This window comes from Melanostigma gelatinosum (assembly GCF_949748355.1).
Source record: "Melanostigma gelatinosum genome assembly, chromosome: 4".
NCBI lineage: Eukaryota > Metazoa > Chordata > Actinopteri > Perciformes > Zoarcidae > Melanostigma > Melanostigma gelatinosum.
The window spans coordinates 27,654,075-27,673,603 of NC_136637.1; the positions used below are offsets into that span (position 1 = coordinate 27,654,075).

Consider the following 19,529-nt stretch of genomic DNA (forward strand, 5'->3'; position numbering starts at 1 on the left):
AGCATGTAAATCCACGTCAGCAAAAATGATCAAAGTCATGTCCACGTATTGGAAGTCGGTGACCGACAGTTTGTTTGGCAGAATCAACCCTGATCGGGTTCATTTGCTAATTTCTGCTTTATTGTCACATGTGAAGCATTGATGAGTAAAATAATAAACAGCTGCGTGTCAAAAGGTTTGTTTGAAATTAAATGATTTTAGCTTCTTTAAATCTCCACCTTTCTCATCTATTGGACCCAAACGGAGATGGATGCTGCTGAACGTAAAACACACGCTTAGAAAAACTATTTATTTGATTTATTCACAAGAAAACAAAAGGCTTTAAATGTTGAATGCCTTCCTCACTTTTCTTCATTTACACACAAACACATGTAGTCTCTGCGCTACGTTTGATTGAACTTCTTATTTTCATACAAATGAACGTTTGAATCGTCAATCTACGAGAATCATCCACTGCGAAGGAAAAGAAAAGCACTTTGACACGTCTATCGATCACAAAACCGCCACAACGGAATTCCTCTTCAGCGTTATTGCAAACGTACAGAGTAACGAGGTAATCAACACCCGTCTCATGCTTAACTTCAGACTTAGTTACCCACAACATCAAAGGAAACACCTGCTTCTACAACAGAGCTCTTCACTCGCAACTTCCACCAAAGTAGCCTGAAAACAGCCACGATTAAATACAACATCAGTCATTTACATGAAGTTACAATTTGCAATCAGAAGCTGGTGTTAAAATCGTGTTCACATTACAGCTGCACAACGTCACAGATTTGATTTCTCACCGCTAAATCAGATTCAAGACAGAGAATAAACAAGGCCCGCCAGTTTCCAGTTAGAGGAAGTCAAATCACACTTCAGGAATACAGAAGATGCACAAGAGAGCGGTTTAAATGAAGACGCGTGCGTCTGGGAATAAGTGAGCGTACGACTTGATAAATGAGACTCATACAGCACGAGTTGTGTGAGAGTTCAGATGTTTTGATAAAGTTTTGTTGTTCATCCATTTACTTCAATTCATCACAACTTTTCTCCGTTTTTTGATCCTGTTTGCCGTGGAGGCACGAGAGAAAAACATTTTCTTTTAAGAGTTTAAAGTAACAAACGGGGAGTAATTGACATGCAAATGGTCGTGTTGGGGGTGAAATATTACTCGAATGTGATTTTCAGAGCTTTACAGAATGAGCTTGTTCCATTTTAGTAAAAAAACCTAAATAAGAATATGTGAGCGATGCTTTAAAGCAGTTGGCGGCCAGCACCAAATACAGCGATCACTCTCAGACATCTGAAGCACGGTTGTCTTTTCATCAGTCTGCAGGTTGACTACACTGCACTGCATCGTGTGATGGTTTACTTTCCCATAAATCAACTATCATCTGAAGCCAGTTGGCTTTAGAATTCAAGTTGTTAAAAATCACATTCATATATATCTATAAATATTACGGGCTCCAATTCAGAATAAAATAGTGAAGCATTGGTGAACATTCATCATGAAGGATAGAAGAGACTGAAGGCTATATTGATTGCAAAGCAAACACACAGGGCAGAAGGGAAATAAGCTGCGAGTCTACGGGTTGGGACAGCGTATGAAACGCAGGTGGTTGGTTCCTGTCCTGTGAGAGGGCCGCCTGTAGCCCGTGTGGTGTGGGACAGTGTGCTGCAGTCCCGGGTTTGTGACCAATAAGGTCGCGTTCGATCAGCAGGCGCTCATTGATCAGCTGATCCGTGACCCCTCCCCCGAGCTGCGAGAGCAGGTGTGTTTAAGGTCACTTGTAGTGCTCGCCGGTGGGAGGGAGTGAGGGAGACTGAATGAAAGGTGAGACGTGGGACTCTTTTGACGAGGTCTAGTTGGAGGTAGCGGCAGGCACGCTGATGGAAAGCGGCCGGCGCGGGGCGTTCGAGACTTGCCGCTGCTGCGACAGGAAGGACTGGCCGGGGGACAGCACGGAGGAGGTGCAGCCGCCCAGACGGGACTCGATCGCCAGCTTCTGAAAGTTCAGACTCTGAGGACGAAGACAGACACATTTAGAGCTTCAACTCTTTCTTCATCAGGAAGTGAGATGGTTTTCATGTAGACTGGGAATTGTTGTCTTTGTTTTTGAAGGCTTTTATTGAACCTGTTCTTACTTTGACTGCTTGGTATAATAACCTGAACATCAGGGACAAAAAGACACCTCGGCTTTATCGTGAAGGTGGCTGCAGGTTTCCCACAGACCTCCTTGACGGCTAACTTTGACCAGCAGGTTCCGCACAAGACCAGGTCTACATGAGGCCCTGGTTATACTCCGCTTTTCAACAAGACTTGTGTCATCCGATCATGCACAGGATGCATTGACAGTTAACTCTGTGCGCTCGGGGATTGGATCTTGCTCGCATTGGGATCCGCTCAGCCAGACCACATGCAGAGGTGGCCCGGCTCGCACTGGGTTCAGATCTCATTGAGGTGTAGACAGCATGTCGACACAATGTAACATCAAGTTTCCCATCCGGGGGATAAAGAAAGTGACTGAACTGAACACGAAAGTAATAACAAGCAGGACAAACATCAGATAACTGGAATTTGGTTGACCTTGTTGTACCACGCAGTGACCACCAGCTTCTCCTCGTACTCTCTCAGCTTGGCCTGCTCACATTGACGCTGCAGAGACAGATCAATGAAACACGAGTCAGGTTTGAAAAAACAATCAAGCAAATCTTTAAAACAAACGTAATGTATGCTGTGCTGTGATCGAGTAGAGGCTGGTTTACCTCCAGGTTGAGAATCTGCTTGTCCCGATCTGCTACCTGGCTCCTCAGAGCCTGGATCTCAGCGGTGGCTGGGTTCAGTTTAGGATCCAGCGCTCTGATAACCTACAAGCACAATTTCATTGATCAATATTTATCATATATACACACACAACTCATAAACAATTATATTCAAACAGAATGTCCCGTTGCCAATATATATATATATCTCTTTTCACTCACATTGCGAGCTTTCTCCAGGTACATTTTGTACCTCTCTTCCATGGCCCTCATGTCATCGTCCTTCTTCTTCAGAGCGGCGTTCAGCTCATCCAGCTTCAAGGCTTAGAGGCAAAGAAGACATGAAGAGATTTTCACCACAGTCACAATGTTGCTGCTGAAGCTACACGAAGAGAGAAGGCTACGTTTATCCTCACAGGTCTGAGTGTTGTCAGGCTGAAGGTCCTCCAGCAGCTCTTTCTTCTTCATGATTTCGTCCTGAGCCTCGTTCAGCTGCACCCTGAGGAGACACAAGCTGTTCCTTTACCTCCCTCTACTGGAGGACACGTGCTTTCATTGCACATCGCTCACACAAGGATTGACACAGAATTCACACTTACATGTGCGCATCGAGTTTCCGCTTCAGGTTTGACTGAAAAAAAAGAAGAAGAAATGTAACGCTTCTAAAACGCTTAGATTGATGAATTGTGCAACGTAAAATAAACACATTTGACAACAAATGACATCTAAATAAGATGAACTTTTAGTCTGAAAACATGCACTAATGTGATTTCCTTCCATAATGCCATGCCAGCACAAAGTCTGACCAGCGTAATAAGATTAACTGTGCGTGTGCCAGCGCTCACATCATCGGGTTCGGCCGCCTGACTCTGCAGAGCCTTCTGGAGGTCCTCCACCTGCTGCTGCAGCTCACTGATCCGCTCTCGACTCAACCTGCAGGTTGAAGAGGACGGAAATATTAACAAAAGGAACACAATACAGCGGCACACCAAACATAGCAGAGGTCACATCAGCGAAGCAGCCAATGGCTGTGGAAAATAAACCCTCCGTCACATCAAGCTGTTGCTGATTCAAGAGCGGTCGGAGCCGCTTTCCCACCGGAGAAAAAACCCACGAACACTAACTGTAGTCTTTAGTGGGAAAGGTTACAACCGGCATTTATTCACAGCTCTGCAGTCGTCTCGTGTATTTATTCATCAGCTCCTCCAGCTCTGATCAGCAGTGATGGAAACATGACACCGGAGTATTAATTCAAAAGCGAACAACGCTTTATAAATGATGAATTAAGTGTTTGCTCATACTTAACTAATGCTCCATAGCGTGTCGTTTTTAGAAAGTGTTCCCGAAAATGTTAGTAGGCTGAGTTTAGGGGTCCAAGAGGGTTCATGTAGAGCTCATTCCGTTGCTTATGTCTGTAAGATCTTAAGTCTTCTAAGGAGCGCTAGCGAGCAATTCTCTCATACTCGAGGATGCCAAATTTGGGGAGTTTTGGGATACGATAAAGCCCCCAAAAAGGCGATTCATACGAGAGAAAAATAAGAACAATTCCTTCAGTTTCAACAGGGCCTTCGTGGCCCGACGTTGTCGGCGCTCTGGCCCTGAGAACAGAAAGGCCTTTGGTGGAAGACGGGCAGGAACAGTTCACCTGTTCTCTGTGTCCAGCTCGCTGCGTGTCTTGTGTGCTTCCTCCAGCTGAGTCTGCAGCGCAGCGATCTTCTCCCTCTCACACTCCTCCTGCTGCACTCTCAGCATCTTGTTCTCATGCTGCAGCCTGATGAAGTGCTCTCTGAACAATCACACACACAAGGTCAGTAACACACACACACACACACACCACAGTCTACATTGACAGGATCAGTGTCTCTTACCTGTACTCAATGGGTATTAATTCAGCTGCCAGGTTCTCATGGCTGGGGCTGCTAGCAGGAAGAATCCCTGCAGGAGGAAACAGTTCTGCGCTTTAGAATATCAAAGACCTCACTGTCAGATATGAGCCTGCAGTCACACACCTGGTTGGGAGAGCTGGTGCTGTTGAGCCTGAGTGCATCGCAGCTCCTCGTTGATCTCCTTCAGAGAATCTCTCTCGATGATGGTCCTCTGATGGAGGCAAGGCGAGTTCACTCACACAGCAACTCAAAGAGCTTCACATAAAACATTGAAAGCATCGAGAAAGTGCTCCAGAAACACATTATAAAAAGACATTAAAATACAATTAAAAACAGTCATTAAACTAAATAATAGAACATAAAAACCAGATCAAATACATCAAAAGAGAAAAGTCTTCAGACTTGGTTTAAAAGAACAGAGCGTTGCAGCAGACCTGCAGTTTTCTGGGAGTTCGTTCCAGATGTGTGGAGCATGAAATTCTCCACGTCTAGTTTTTGTCCTTTAATCCTTGATTTATTCTTGAGTGATAGAAGGTTGACTTCATGTCTGAGGTCACGACTACCGGTACACCAAACCTTCTGGTTTTTAAACGCAGACTTTAAATCGTTCCTACCACAACAAATCCAGGTGAAAGGGACCGATGTGTGAAAACAACAGTCCAAATGATACGAAAGGATTTTACTACAGCGAGAGTACAAACAAAAAATAAATCCTTCTGCCGATTCTTCCCGACACATTCCAAAAGCTGCCTCACCTCTTTCTCCTTCATCACAGTTTCGTGCTTTTCCTCCAACTTCTTCATCTCGTAGGCCAGGTTGTCCGCTCGCCGCGACTCCTCAGACAACCTCACGTGCAGCTCCTGGACCTGAGCGGCAGAAAACCAACAGCAGGAATACGTCGGACTGAAGTCAACTCTGGACCGTGTGAGAGATTCATCACAGGTGAATTGTCCCTCGGCTCACCTGTCTCTTGTAGGTCTCCAGCTGTGCGCGGGCAGCGTTGGCCTTGCGCAGTTCTTCCTCCAAGCTGACAGTGTTGTGCATGTAGGTCATGTTGTTCTCCTCCAGCAGCTTCATCTGCCTCTTCAGATCACCGAGGTTCTCCAGTTTACGTTTGTACGTGTCCACCGAGGCCTCCAGCATCACCACCCGATCCGAGCAGTTCCTACAGCACACGAACACAAGATCAACAGCGAGAGACATGAACGAAGAACTGGCTTCAACTGCTTCAGGAAGAAGAATCTTCCACCTTAAGGTCTGATCTCTGGTCTCTCCGCTCACACGGATGAACAACGGTTACATTTTGGAATATTAAATTGTGTTGATGTTGTTTTCCTGCTTCTTTTTGGTTGTATTCATGCAAGAGGTGAGCCTACTCTCTCAAGGCCAGTAGAGAGAGAACATCAGCTGGTTTCACTGATTAGCTCACCCTCAAACAGAAATGAGCTCATCAGTGAGATCACGAGCTGGCCTTCCCTCTCCACGTAGCTCAGCAGACTGCTAGTTTCATATTCTGATATTTTGCATGCTGCTCCTTGACAGCAGAAAGTAGCTGAAAAACCTTTTGATTCCAGTTTAAATACTTGATCAACCCACACAGACACAAACCTCAGAACGTCCAGTTCATCTTTGAGGGCTCGGGACTCTTCTGCCAGGCTGGTGAGCTCGTCATTACGGTGCTGCACCTCGATCAGCTGCTTCTCCAGCTCCTCACAGTGGATCCGGTAGTCATCCTTAGCGGCCTCCAGCCTGAAAGAGGCACGCGATCGTTCAGACTCACGCAAAACACGATGCAGGCAGCCGCGGTGCATTCAAGCAGAACGTGGCCACACCTGAAGTTCTCCTCCTGCACCGCCTCCAGCTGTTGCTGCAGCTGGCTGTGTTTCCTTCCCGAGGGGGTGCTCGGGTCGTCGAACGTGTCCAGCTGATTGGCTCGGTCCGTTAGGACATCGTTCTCAGCCAATAAGCTGTTCCGTTCCTCTTGCAGAACAGCCACCTGTCCGGGTACAACACGCTTTAGAGCCACTCTCACAAAAGACACACTTTTAACAAAGTCAGAAGGTATAGTTGACACATTGAAGTGGGGCTGGATGAGGTACTTATCCGCAGGCTACAGTAGATAGTGGATGACAAACGATGGATCTAATCTTAACACACCGACTCTAGACAAGTACCTCAAACTACCCCACTTTAAATCATCCAAACTATCCATTTAAAGGTGAAATATATATTTGTGTCAACAATATGTGCCATAACATCTGTCTTAGGTGAATTATTTCATGCAAAGCATCAGCAGTCACATGAGAGACAACGCTCTCCTCTCCCAGCTGTTAAAGCAAACAGCTCAGTTAATCCATGCTGGAAGCAGAGCAGACACAGAGCACTTTAAGCAAACACGTTGGTACACGGTGAGTTAGTTTCACTCCTCACCCATCATTCACATCCTGCTGTTTACCAGCAGACACCAGACGATTAGTCTGAGTTTAACCGGCCGTTGTTTTAAAAGTCCTGCATACAACATGACTACAAGCTAGATGAAAACATCCTGGAGGAGTTATACGTCTAGGTAGGGCTGGGACACAATGTTCAGAAACATACCTTGTATGCAAACTAACATGATGTTTTTATTATTATTATAAATAGCATTACAATGGACCAAACTTGTCAGACATGGAAAATAAAGAAACTTCAATAACTCGTTCAGTTAATTTTGCTTGGAATCATCAAAGTACACAAGATAGTTTTGGAAAAACTAGACGATATAATCATCATTATCACTGAATATCTATGGAAAACAATATTCACACGTATCTTGAACTCCAAGACTTTTTACCAAAAGAAGACGACAGAATGGGTGTTGGCAGGCAGATGATCCTGAGTGAATGACTGGACGAACACACAACACGTTAAACACTGCGTGACTCGTCTCGCACAGAGTCCCGACCGAGCCGCCTGTTAGCTGAGTTAGAGTCAACGTTTTAGACGGGTTTAGTTCGGCCGTGTCGGACTTACCTCGCTGCGGCCAGAGACGAGCAACACTGGTGACAGAACAAGTCAATCTGTCGAGAGTCCAGTTGAACAGCTGATCAGAGGCTGAGCTGCGTGTGGGCTGTACGGGGCTGAGCGAGGCCCTCTAGCAGTGGCAGAGGATGGGCCGGTTGCCACAGTGGGGCCGGCGGAGCCCAGACTCTAAGCCCACAGTCCTTCTGCCACAGCAGCTCCAGACAATGGAGCCAAGCATCACAGCGAATCACACAACTCCCGTTTACACCGTACCACAGCCGTGCGTGCACAGACACGGACATCCGACTATCGGCAAACCTATAGAAAGCACCGAGGCTACACGGCTGTGAATGAATCATATTAATGTTGTGTTGTTCTGTAGGGACACTGAAGCGTGCGTGGATGAGTCCTGTGTTCACCTGGATGTCCAGCTCTTGACAGCGTTGGGCTAACGCTTCCTTCTCTGCCAGAAGTTCAGTGAGTTCCTCCAGGGCTTTTTTCAGCTGCACACACGAAGGAAAAGCAGAATTAACCAACACGTATACAGTCACACTGATTCAATATTGTGATTGAAGCAAGCGGTGCACGCTACATAGAAAGGTTTTGGTTTAGAAAAACACTGATTCTACAATGCAGAAGCAGAAGTCTCAAAAGGCTTTCAAACACACAGGCCGGGCGCCAGGATGGAGCGACGACGGAGGCTGTTACCATGTTTATTCATGAAAATGAATTCATTGATGTAATCATGCAATAGCCTCAGATATGCTAAATAACAACAACCAAAGGCTATTGTTTCAAAATCAAAGAATACATGTATGAATCAGAGCACTGACAGTCAGAGATGAAGATCTGCTGAATGACTCTCCGTGTCGGGTCACAGTGCGCCTCTACAAGGTGAGGGTGTAGACGTCTTTCTGCATTTCATAGCGTAATACATTGAACACATTTAGGATTTTTGACATTTGCTTACACCAGATAAGCTATTTTAAATCTTATAATGATTTACAAACCAAATACTTCACTGAGAAGAGTTTTCAGACATTAACTGCAAATAAAAATAGATGAAAATAATCATTCGAATGTTGGAATGTTACGTACTGTTGAGAGATTCTTATTTTGCTCCTATTCGAGTGGTTTAAGTTATAATCAGAATACATTTTGTGGATTCTTTTTTAATTCACACCTAACTACACAGAAAGTACTGTTGAAAGAAAGCAAGATCTCCCAGTGAGGACTCAGTGATGATGACACTGACCTGCTGCTCCAAATCCCCCGACAGCTCTGCTCCAAACGGGACCGCGACCTCTTTACTCATGAGCTGGAGGACAACATGGCACACAGTGAATGACCCTCTCCTCTCTCTCCCGTTCCCCCTCCCTCGTTCTCCCTCTCGTTCTCCCTCTCCCTCGTTCCCCCTCCCTCGTTCTCTCTCTCCCGTTCCCCCTCTCGTTCTCCCCCTCCCTCGTTCTCCCTCTCGTTCCCCCTCTCTCGTTCTCTCTCTCCCGTTCCCCCTCTCGTTCCCCCTCCCTCGTTCTCTCTCTCCCGTTCCCCCTCTCGTTCTCCCCCTCCCTCGTTCTCCCTCTCGTTCCCCCTCTCTCGTTCCCCCCCTCGTTCCCTCTCGTGTTCCCCCTCCCTCGTTCCCCCTCTCGTGTTCCCCCTCCCTCGTTCCCCCTCTCGTGTTCCCCCTCCCTCGTTCCCCCTCCCTCGTTCCCCCTCTCGTTCCCTCCCTCCCTCGTTCTCCCTCTCGTTCCCCCTCTCTCGTTCCCCCCCTCGTTCCCTCTCGTGTTCCCCCTCCCTCGTTCCCCCTCTCGTGTTCCCCCTCCCTCGTTCCCCCTCTCGTGTTCCCCCTCTCGTGTTCCCCCTCCCTCGTTCCCCCTCTCGTGTTCCCCCTCCCTCGTTCCCCCTCTCGTGTTCCCCCTCCCTCGTTCCCCCTCTCGTGTTCCCCCTCCCTCGTTCCCCCTCCCTCGTTCCCCCTCAAGTTCCCTCCCTCGTTCCCCCTCCCGTTCCCCCCCTCGTTCCCCCTCCCGTTCCCCCCCTCGTTCCCCCTCCCGTTCCCTCTCGTTCCCCCTCCCTCGTTCCCCCTCCCTCGTTCCCTCTCGTGTTCCCCCCCTCGTTCCCCCTCCCTCGTTCCCTCTCGTGTTCCCCCCCCTCGTTCCCCCTCTCTCGTTCCCCCCCCTCGTTCCCTCTCGTTCCCCCCCCTCGTTCCCCCCTCTCGTTCCCCCCCCTCGTTCCCCCCTCTCGTTCCCCCCCCTCGTTCCCCCCTCTCGTTCCCCCCCCCTCGTTCCCCCTCTCGTTCCCCCCCCTCGTTCCCCCCCCTCGTTCCCCTCCCTCGTTCCCCCTCTCGTTCCCCCCCTCGTTCCCTCCCTCGTTCCCCCCCTCGTTCCCCCTCCCTCCCTCTCTCATTCCCCCTCTTGTTCCCCCTCTTGTTCCCCCCCTCGTTCCCCCTCTCATTCCCCCCCCTCGTTCCCCCTCTCGTTCCCCCCCTCATTCCCCCTCTCATTCCCCCCCCTCGTTCCCCCTCTCGTTGCCCCTCTCGTTCCCCCCTCGTTCCCCCCCTCGTTCCCCCTCTCATTCCCCCCCTCGTTCCCCCTCTCTAGCTGCAGCTGCAAACCTGAACACAAGCAACTGCTGCGGTTTAAGTCCCTTTAAAAGTTCCTCAAATGTACGACTGCTGTAATGTGAGTGAAGGAGGCGTGTGATATTGGGATGGACTGACCTCCTGGATGGCTGTCATGACCACATGCTGCACAGACTCCTCCAAGGTCATGATGATCTGAATGTATTCTGTCAATAGAAGGAGAAGAGACACTCACCGACTGCACACAGTGACTGCGTGGTTCATGAGGTTAACGTAACACTGCGGTCATTGATTCCCCAGCCGGCCGCCTGACGGGCTCTTCTTTTGTCCGAGGCTTGGCAGGGCAATAACCAAACACTGTTCACGCGCGCGGGCCTTAACCCAACAGGACTTCTGATGGGACGATTCCCTCTCCATCTACACCGTACACGTTTACCTTCAGGTATCTGTTGGTGCAGCCACGTACCTTGTTTACGCTCACATCTGACAGCACAGCCCAGTACGAGCTGCAGCAGCCTCCCCAGCTCCACGGGGTCGGAATGCTCGGCCACCACGGCCAGATCGGGCAAGCAGAAGTCTGACATTTCCTGGGCTAAGACCTGATGGTACAGAGACAGATAGCAGCCTGTGACTTTAAGAGCTCAACCTGCGAACAGCTGTGGGAGTAGAGTTTTGCTGCAACTAAGAAGATTGACGAATTAAACATGTTAACTGTGTTTTTTAGCAAATTGGATATAAAAATGTATGGCTGTTTTGTGTAGCAGGCTCAAACTGCTTGATGCTTGTTTTGCTCTGAACTGCTCGGCTCCTGGGGCTTGGAGTACGTAAACGGTGCAGACTGCAACTCCCACAAGAACTGAACGAACACACGAGAGTCTCCCCTGCTCCCAGTCATCAACGGTGCAAACGCAACCTACCTCATTGTAATAATCAAGCACCATCTGCAGGATCTTCTTCAGGTTGTTCATCTGAGATCACACACACGAGATTATAAAATGTTGTCAACTTAGTTCAGAGTCAAAACAGTAGTGGGAGACAAACTCACTTCAAACATCATTTATGATCATGCCGTGACGAAATCAAGACTTTTCAAATGTGCACAAGTGGAAATATGCCTTTTTCACAGCAGATATTTTGACTCGTTAATAACATTAAATGTGCTAAATTAGATCTTCAGAGCAGAGTTAGCTCTGTCAGCACTGTGGCCATTGTTAGCTCTGTTAGCTGCCGGCTCAGCCGTCTCCATGTTGAGAGCCGTGTGGAGGCAATCCCTCTGCTCCGCCTATCGTATCGAGAACCTTCAATGATTGTTTTCTACTCTTGTGTCCCAGTAAGCCCAGCATGCAAAATACTGAGTCACCTCACTGCAATTCAGCCACAGTTCATTGTATTAAATACACCTGTGCATTTTCCTACTGCGGCATGTCAAAACGTCTGATGTGAAAGAGGGCAGCATGGAGGGAAGAACGGCAAACAGGGAAAACACAGTCGGAGCCAAACAGAGGGAGAGAGAATGGCGTGCATGTACGTTTCTCAAAGACGTTGCATGTAGACGACATATTAGGACAAACATACATGTACACATTTCACCAGAGGAGTCAGAGCGCGGGGTCAGGGAGCGGGCTAAGGCAGGAGAAGGACCCTTTGGGCAGGAAGGAGGTTAGTGTCGAGGGTTGAAGCAAACAGAGGATTTAGCACACAAGGGGGCGGGGAGGGGGGGGGGGGGGCCGCGACTGCACTGCTCGTACCTTCAGTCTCCAGTTGTCATGAACATCTGTTTTGATGCGGCCGAGCCACTCGTCAGTGAACCATGCCGGGTCTCTGCAGCACACAGAGGGACGATTCGAGATGATGCTGAACGTTTGCAATACTGATATCGGTATCAGAACTCTAACTTGAGCTAAACTAGGAGTGGCTATAAATACATAATGTATCTGCAGAGTCACCAGGTATCGTGATTAATGGGGCAGACCTGCATAACCTACACTGTGTGTGTGTGTGTGTGTGTGTGTGTGTGTGTGTGTGTGTGTGTGTGTGTGTGTGCTCTCACATTTGATGCAGTGCCTGTGATACTGCTGCTCCAGTGGTCAGCTCCTCCACCGTTCTGCAGGGCGCAGGAGTGTTGAAGGTCTGCAGCTGAGAGAGGAGAGGAGAGGAGGGAGGGAGGAGAGGAGAGGAGGGAGGAGGAGGAGGAGGAGGAGAGGAGGAGGAAGAGGAGAGGAGGAGGAGGCTGGTCATCTGTATCACGTTCTCTATTTAAAAAAATGTAAATCAGTGAAAGTGGAAACAAATAATAATTATATTTTAAAGTAGTTTTTGTCTCCGTTATGTTTGTCCTCTCAGGACATAGTAGCAGATTATGTCTGTAAAAAGTGAAGCACGCGGGTTAATCTAACCTGCAGGAACCGTGACACTGTTGGTCAACAAGCCAAGGTATAACTCGCGTGGCTTAGAGGGCGATTTAGACGTGAACCTGACACGAGATCTCATCAGCCTATTATTAACCCAACACTGGATCCACACACCCGTGAGGAGGTGCAGGTGCAGCATCGCTGCGATAGATAAATAATTATTGCTGGTGTTGGCTTCATTTATTCACTTATATAAGATTACTAATAGGGAGACATTCCACATATATCGCCCGGTTAATTAGATTACAACTCTATATCCGGATCGACTAAACTGAAGGATGTTGTTGTCTTTGTACCTTTAAAACTGTTAACTTTATATGTATTAGCCTGCAGTGCCTCAAAGCTCCTCGTTACTGAACGTTAAATGTCGTATCGCGACACATTCCCATTACGTTAAAAAAGAAACTCACCCATATTACGAGGCTCTCCGACAGCTCCGTTTTATTCGCCTCCATTTGTCCCTTCTTAGCTTGAAAGCTAATGTATTTTCCTTCACCTGTCACCAACGCTCTTCCGCTCCTTTCCTCTGCATTTGACCTCACCTGCTGCCGAAAAGGTAGCTCTCCAACGACAAATACGTACACCGGAGAGCCGCCACGGCCGCTCCGCCATTAAAATAACGTAAAGTGTACGTGAATGGTGCAGCTTCTTGAGTTATTGCGCTTGCGGGCTCGAGTTGAGCTGAAAGTGAGTCGTATCCAATCAGCGTTGAGATCTGGGAAGATTGACGTCTGTTAAACCACGCCTTAGCCAATCAGTGAGCGTGATCCTCGATTCTCATACACCTCTTTAAACTGGTCAAAATCAAAACATTTCTGATCTGTGTGATTATAACATGGCTTCCCCTCATTATTGATGGATATGTAGCATGGATTTATACCGAATTTACACAGTTAAACGTGTATTATTTCATGAAATAAACACTATTTTGTCACGTTACAGCATTTAAACAAATGGCTCAATAAGACTTGTCTCTACTCAGTGAGGTTATCAGGCATACTGCAGATTATATATCTATATATGTATGGATTAACGTGTTGTTTAAAAATCAAAACCATGTAAATAAAGGCTACTGAAAATTGTAAATATGACAAAAAACAAATGCATTTACAGCTCATATCAAACTACTTTTCTCGAAATTCAAGAACATAAGTTTTAATCAAAAAAACAACAACATTAATTCTATTTTCTCTTTGCTTGCCCTCATCTTCTCAAGTGATAGCTCAACCAACATGAAATCTTAATGGCAGTTTGTTTCACGTCTGACACACTGTAAGAGGCTACGTAACCTCACCATATAGCCAACACAAATAATAATCCTGCACAGCCAGCTATGCAGGTATTGCTTGGAGTTGGATATTGAGTGTGTGTGTGTGTGTGTGTGTGTGTGTGTGTGGGTGTGTGTGTGTGTGTGTGTGTGTGTGTGTGTGTGTGACCTGAGACTGGACTTTACCAATGTGGGCGGCAGGAGCGTCCTCTGTGCTGTGTTTAGCTCCAATGTTTTCTCTCCTGCTCTCTGTCACTACCAGACCCTGACCCTCACTGACTCATGTCTGCTATTTTTAGATCACCTGAACCACAGGATGTGCCTGCAATGGCTGCCGCGGAGAACTCTGTGAAGGTTATCGCATCTTCACTCACTGTTTGAAGCGTTAAGAGAGAGGTTTTTTTACTACTTTGTCCAACTGCGTCTGTAGATTTCTCCTAAATTCACCAAAAGTTACCATTTTCATATTTGAACAAAACATATTAAAAAACAAGTAATACAAAAAAATATCTTAATGTGAGTAATGAACCGGGAAAGTTTAATGGTGATACCTATCAGTTAATGTTTTTACTTTATTCACCTGAAGTGTCTTCATATGTCATTTTAGAAGATATATCTCCAAAGGCCCTTTTCTTGAATCCTCCACTTCAGTAGCTCTTACATACACCAACACTTTCCTTCCTCTCTATATCCTGAAGGTTTTCACAGAGAGCTTTGTTCATATATCATTCAGAGCCTGATTTATACAACATTTTATTGCTAAAAACATGGCGAAAATGTGACCCTACGGTGTTAATGTCACAACCAGCGCTTTGTGGTAAGAGTGGAATTATACAAAGCGGGGCTGTTAGCAGAGTCAACTTTGGGTAAATGATTGGCGAGGTTTAGATCTAACCTACTTATAAACACAGCCTGGCTTTCATCTGCCGGTAGGTCATGTGCCCCCCCCCCCCCCAAAAAGGAGGTGGGCGTTTTAACCCTCAAAGTCTAACATTTCGTAAGAGAAGCACCGCCACCATTGATCTGACTGCATTACTGCTCCTTTAAAGCGTAGAATCAGAGACCAGCTGATGTTGTTGATCATTAACAGGCCACTCCGATTTATTTTGAACAGTGATGCTGTGAGGCAGCACTTCACTTCCTTCTAGGAGACAGTGACTACCTGAGGCAGCACTTCACTTCCTTCTAGGAGACAGTGACTACCTGAGGCAGCACCTCACTTCCTTCTAGGAGACAGTGACTACCTGAGGCAACACCTCACTTCCTTCTAGGAGACCTCGGATACCTGCTTCTGGCTCAGCTATGCGGCCGTACCACAGCTCTCGGTCCAGGTGAGTCTCGCCTTGCTGCACGTCCGGCAGCATTGAAGGGTTTGTGTTTGTTTTCTCAGAACACAAGTGAGGTTTTGTGCTGCAATTGTACTCGTAAGATGATTTATGTTTTGGGGTTGAGGGATGTCAGCTCGCTCCATCTGATCTGTAATTCAGACTAGAAACAGTGAGAAATGTTCATTTATTCCTTTCATCGCTGCATTTAAGAGCTGCACAGAAATGAAGTTCAACCAGAGCAAACACAACAACATGTTTCATCATGTGAAATATGAATGATTTGTTCATGACCTGTTCATCTGTTTTGATGACCGGCCTAGTTTCATAAACTGATAACTGTGATCACTGTCAATATAATCTGCTGATAAAAGATTTTTTTATTTTTATTTATTTTTATTTAACCTTTATTTAACCAGGTGAGTCCCATTGAGATTAAAAATCTTAAAAAGAAACACAGTTACAGACAGAAAACACAGAACAAGACAAGATTTTGATGCTGAAGTTGATTAAGATGCCTGGTATGAAAGCCTGATTGTATTTGACCATTTACATCATTTCACTGTTTTCCATCCAACATATTGATATTGAATGACTGCAGCTTCCAAAGCGTTCGGGTAAAAGGACTTCAACACAGCATCTAATCCGTCAAACCGCTGCAGTCAGTGCCTCAGCATCTGTCAGCCACAATTAGAAAAAGAGCTGAGCTCAATCAACCTTATCTCACAAACAGTGTCAGCATCTGCTCACACGCTGTGTTATCATCGGTGTCACGCTGCAGGTCGGACCGTCTCCCCTCTGCAGCTCCAGCGGGTCAAGGCCACCTCGGGTCACCCAGATCTCCGGTGCGCTCACCCGAGCAGACGGCGTCGCCGTCAACGAGCCGCCACGAGGTGAGACTTTCACACTCAGTAACCAGCTGCAGCTTCTTCAGTCTCGAGGTCTTGTCTTTCTGTCATTTCCCAAATTTGTCTGAGATCTTCAATGAACGGTGAAAACAGGACACAGGCAGCGGAGAATGCTTTTACTGGAAGGCACTCCTGTGTGATGATTGTTATTGCTTTTATTATAAGGGGCACAGGCTGGCGGAGAGAGTTGCTGCCGGATAAATGACGATGACCTCACTGTTAAGAAACAATAAAACAATATAAGAAAGAAACCTGTGCCAAATGGGACGGGTGCTGGAAAAAAGAAGTGTGGAGCAGGACAGATCTGCTCACAGCAGCTCCCGTTAGCAGGGTTTCAATGCTGTGTCACGTTTCAAGCTCCAGACTCGTCCTCAGACAGAGGGTCCCCATCTGAATGTGTAGACCAGCACATGTGACAAACAGTCCACATCAATAATAAGAAAAATCATTATATATTGAGATTATGGTATTCAAAGGAAAATACCAGTATTCAAAACATGTGCTCCACTTAGCACTTCATAAAGGCCTCATGTAAACAAAATATATATAACAAGCACACCGGATATACAGCATCACTTGCTCTTGCAAATTATCAGTCAAAAGGTAATCAGGAAATGCATATATATGTATTAAATATATATAAATGCATATTTCCAAGGACTCAGGTTCATTAGCCGTCATATACTCTACCAATTAGAGGCTCCTCTGTCTATTTACTTTTGTAATAAGTTGTTAAAGAGAAAAAAGCTACACCAAATAAGAGATGCACCAACAAACACAAAAGGCAGTGTGTTTCTCTAGACGTCTGAGGAAGAGCCTGGTGCTCGAAACGTTAAAATCCTCCTAACTCTGTGTGCAGATCTGTTTGTTTCAACTCTAATAATCTCACTGTGTACATGTCTAATCCCAGACCTCAACCTCATCACATTGTATTGTGTAGCTTTTATATTTGTTTGAAATGATCTCGAACACAATATCAGGAATACTAAATGTGCCCATAAGGTTCTGCTTCATATTTCCTTCTTCCTGTTTTCCACCTCTCGTCCCTTTTGACTCTGTATCCTTCTCTTTTCCTCTCATCTCTTTAGGAAGCCACGCAGCCGGGTTCCTCCGTAAACCGAGACTGTTGTCCAGTCTGCTTGCAGACGGCCAGCTTCCCAGTCCGGACCAACTGCGGCCACTTGTTCTGTGGTACGAGAGTCCTCAATGTGTTCATATCTTTGTTCCTTCATCGGCTGATCGGCGCAGCATCAGTGGGTCTCGAGCCTGGAAGGTTCTGTCTGATCGGCTCTCAATAGTTTTCCAGCTGTGCCTCTCACCCGACAGCTTTCCTCAAATCATTCTCCTCAGAGGCGTCCGGTTCCACAGATTTAGAGAGCTGAACCTCAGATGAAATTCAAATCTTTGAGTTCAAATTCACAGAAGTAGAGAACGACGAATGAAAATGTACTACAATGAACCCAAACACTGAATGTGCAACTGCAGGACGTTTGTGTCAAACGAGCAATTTGGATGAATTTTAAGCAGATTATGAGGTTTCCTCAAAGTCTCTGTCTGTATTCTGGATTTTTCAGTCATATTTCTTTTGCCGAATTCAGTGTTTTCACCTCCCTGATGCTTTGCCATTGTTCTGTTAGCTCTTTGATTGTTGCAACTGCAGATTTTTCCAATGCAATGTTTAGCAGAGAGCAAATGAAGGCTTTGTGAATGTAACTTGTGTTCAAGTTTGTCTTAAAAGGACAAATAGATATTTTAGAAAAAGTAGTTTAACACCCTTTAAAATCAAGGAGGCCCTGTGAAGCCCCCTTACTGGTTGGGAAGCAGTGCATTATGGTACAAACTGTTGAATGTTCCAGTAGATGAAATGGTGTTGGTGTATGTGTTTGATTCTGCAGCTCCCTGTCTGATCGCCTATTGGAGACATGGGTCCTGGTTGGATGCAATCAGCTGCCCTCTCTGCAGACAGAAGGTACATCCTGCACGGTCCCATGAAACACAGTCCACATTTAGTCGGCAGATCAGTTTTAATTTGAGTCTAACTTGAGTCGACGTTTAAGTCACCTGACTGTCTCCAGTCAGGTCAGAATGAGCGTGAAACATGGAATGAGATGGTTCTGATTTTCCAGGTCAGTGTGCTGTGTAACCTGTTCAACGAGACTCGATCGGACCGTCAGTCAAAGGAAGTTCTCGTGGAAATCACAGACTACAACAAGCGTTATTCTGGAGCCCCGCGAAGGGTCAGTACTACTTTATCGAACCTTCTTGGAAACGGTTCTTAAAGTCTTTCCACAGTATAGTTTTCCCCTATTCTCCACCCTTTACCTGTATCAGGTGATGCAACTCTCTGTTAGCCTACAGCCTGGTGAGAGGTCCTCCACCGCTCCCTCTGATAGTCGGTTTGGTAACAGGAACCGTAAGGATTTATGGTCCGATACAACCAGTAACTCCAGACAATGGAGGTGTCTGGTTAGCTCAGCTCGCATTGACACACCCAGCTGCCCTACTTAGGATGAGTGTCAGCTTTCCTTTGAAATACGTGCACGACTGATTTCCCACATGGATCTCCTTCACACGCTCTTTGATGAAATGATGGGTCTGTTTGCTGAAAGGCCGAGTTGAAGTACACTGGTATAAGTATGGCAGCTGAATTTTGAGTTTAAACAGATGCATTTTCCACACATTTTTACTATTTTTATGATAGGCAATCCATATTATTGCTAAAACGTACCCGTGCATGTCCTACAGCAAGTCTTCTTTTTGTCTGTAAAAATATCAAATGTTTACAAGACCAAACCCTAAAATATGACTTTTAAAACTGCATTTGTTGTCTTATTGTTATATATTGTACAGTATAATTCTCACTTTTAAGGAGACACAAAATCTAAAACGTATAAAAGGAAATCTTGAGTCTTTGTGCTGCAAAAATCAGATTCTTCCTGCCTCTCTTAATATTAATCTGTGCCACCATATGTCATGTTTGAATGCTCATATCTAGGACCATTTGATCTGACCCCTCCAGGTGACGGACTACCTGTGCGACGCTCCCCTTCTCCTGCAGCTACTGGCCCGAAGCCTGGGCGCCATCGGAGGACTGGTGTGGTTGTTTTTCTTCAGGGTGGCCCTGTGCTGCGTGGGGGCCGTGGTGTCCATCTCCTCCACTCCTCAGGACCCCGCCTCCTCATCAGCAAATCCCCTGGGAACAGACCCCTCCCTGCGCGGACTGCTGGGGGTCCTGGATGACCTGGTGGTGGTCATCCTGCTCCTCATCTGCGTTATCAACATCAACCAGCAAATGGCGCCAGAGAGACGAGGACGCTCTGCGAACGCTACGACCTCAGAAAGAGTGATGGGGAGTTCACTGTAGACAGATGCTGTTTGACAAAGACTTCTATTGGATTTCTTA

At 46.5% G+C, this 19,529-nt stretch overlaps 2 protein-coding genes across 2 annotated transcripts; one reads left to right on the forward strand and one right to left on the reverse strand.

Moving 5' to 3' along the window:
* Positions 1-237: 237 nt before the first annotated feature.
* On the reverse strand, positions 238-13,228 carry hook1 (hook microtubule-tethering protein 1). Its single transcript, XM_079266993.1, has 22 exons — positions 13,037-13,228; positions 12,266-12,351; positions 11,964-12,036; positions 11,133-11,183; positions 10,682-10,814; positions 10,354-10,421; positions 8,893-8,955; positions 8,057-8,140; positions 6,467-6,630; positions 6,243-6,383; positions 5,598-5,799; positions 5,390-5,500; positions 4,758-4,845; positions 4,617-4,683; positions 4,394-4,534; positions 3,594-3,681; positions 3,348-3,379; positions 3,165-3,247; positions 2,971-3,071; positions 2,752-2,853; positions 2,573-2,641; positions 238-2,006 (listed from the first exon to the last, which is right to left on the reverse strand). Exons 1-22 carry the CDS (start codon positions 13,079-13,081, stop codon positions 1,848-1,850), a joined length of 2,151 nt encoding a protein of 716 aa, XP_079123119.1. The 5' UTR covers positions 13,082-13,228; the 3' UTR covers positions 238-1,847.
* Positions 13,229-15,195: 1,967 nt separating this feature from the next.
* LOC306776565 (E3 ubiquitin-protein ligase RNF170) lies at positions 15,196-19,490 on the forward strand (the record flags this gene model as incomplete). The annotated part of the gene is made up of 6 exons (XM_079267277.1): positions 15,196-15,224; positions 16,000-16,111; positions 17,215-17,317; positions 18,022-18,095; positions 18,253-18,363; positions 19,146-19,490. 6 exons carry the CDS (start codon positions 15,196-15,198, stop codon positions 19,488-19,490), a joined length of 774 nt encoding a protein of 257 aa, XP_079123403.1.
* Positions 19,491-19,529: the final 39 nt, after the last annotated feature.

Bases quoted from the DNA above. Each gene is read 5' to 3' on its own strand.
- hook1 (XM_079266993.1), bottom strand. From the start codon at position 13,081: ATGGAGGCGAATAAAACGGAGCTGTCGGAGAGCCTCGTAATATGG. The intron at 8,141-8,892 runs GTCAGTGTCATC...TCGTGTGTGCAG, and splicing joins CGGGGGATTTGGAGCAGCAG to CTGAAAAAAGCCCTGGAGGA. The intron at 5,800-6,242 runs GTTTGTGTCTGT...CGTGTGCTGTAG, and splicing joins GATGAACTGGACGTTCTGAG to GAACTGCTCGGATCGGGTGG.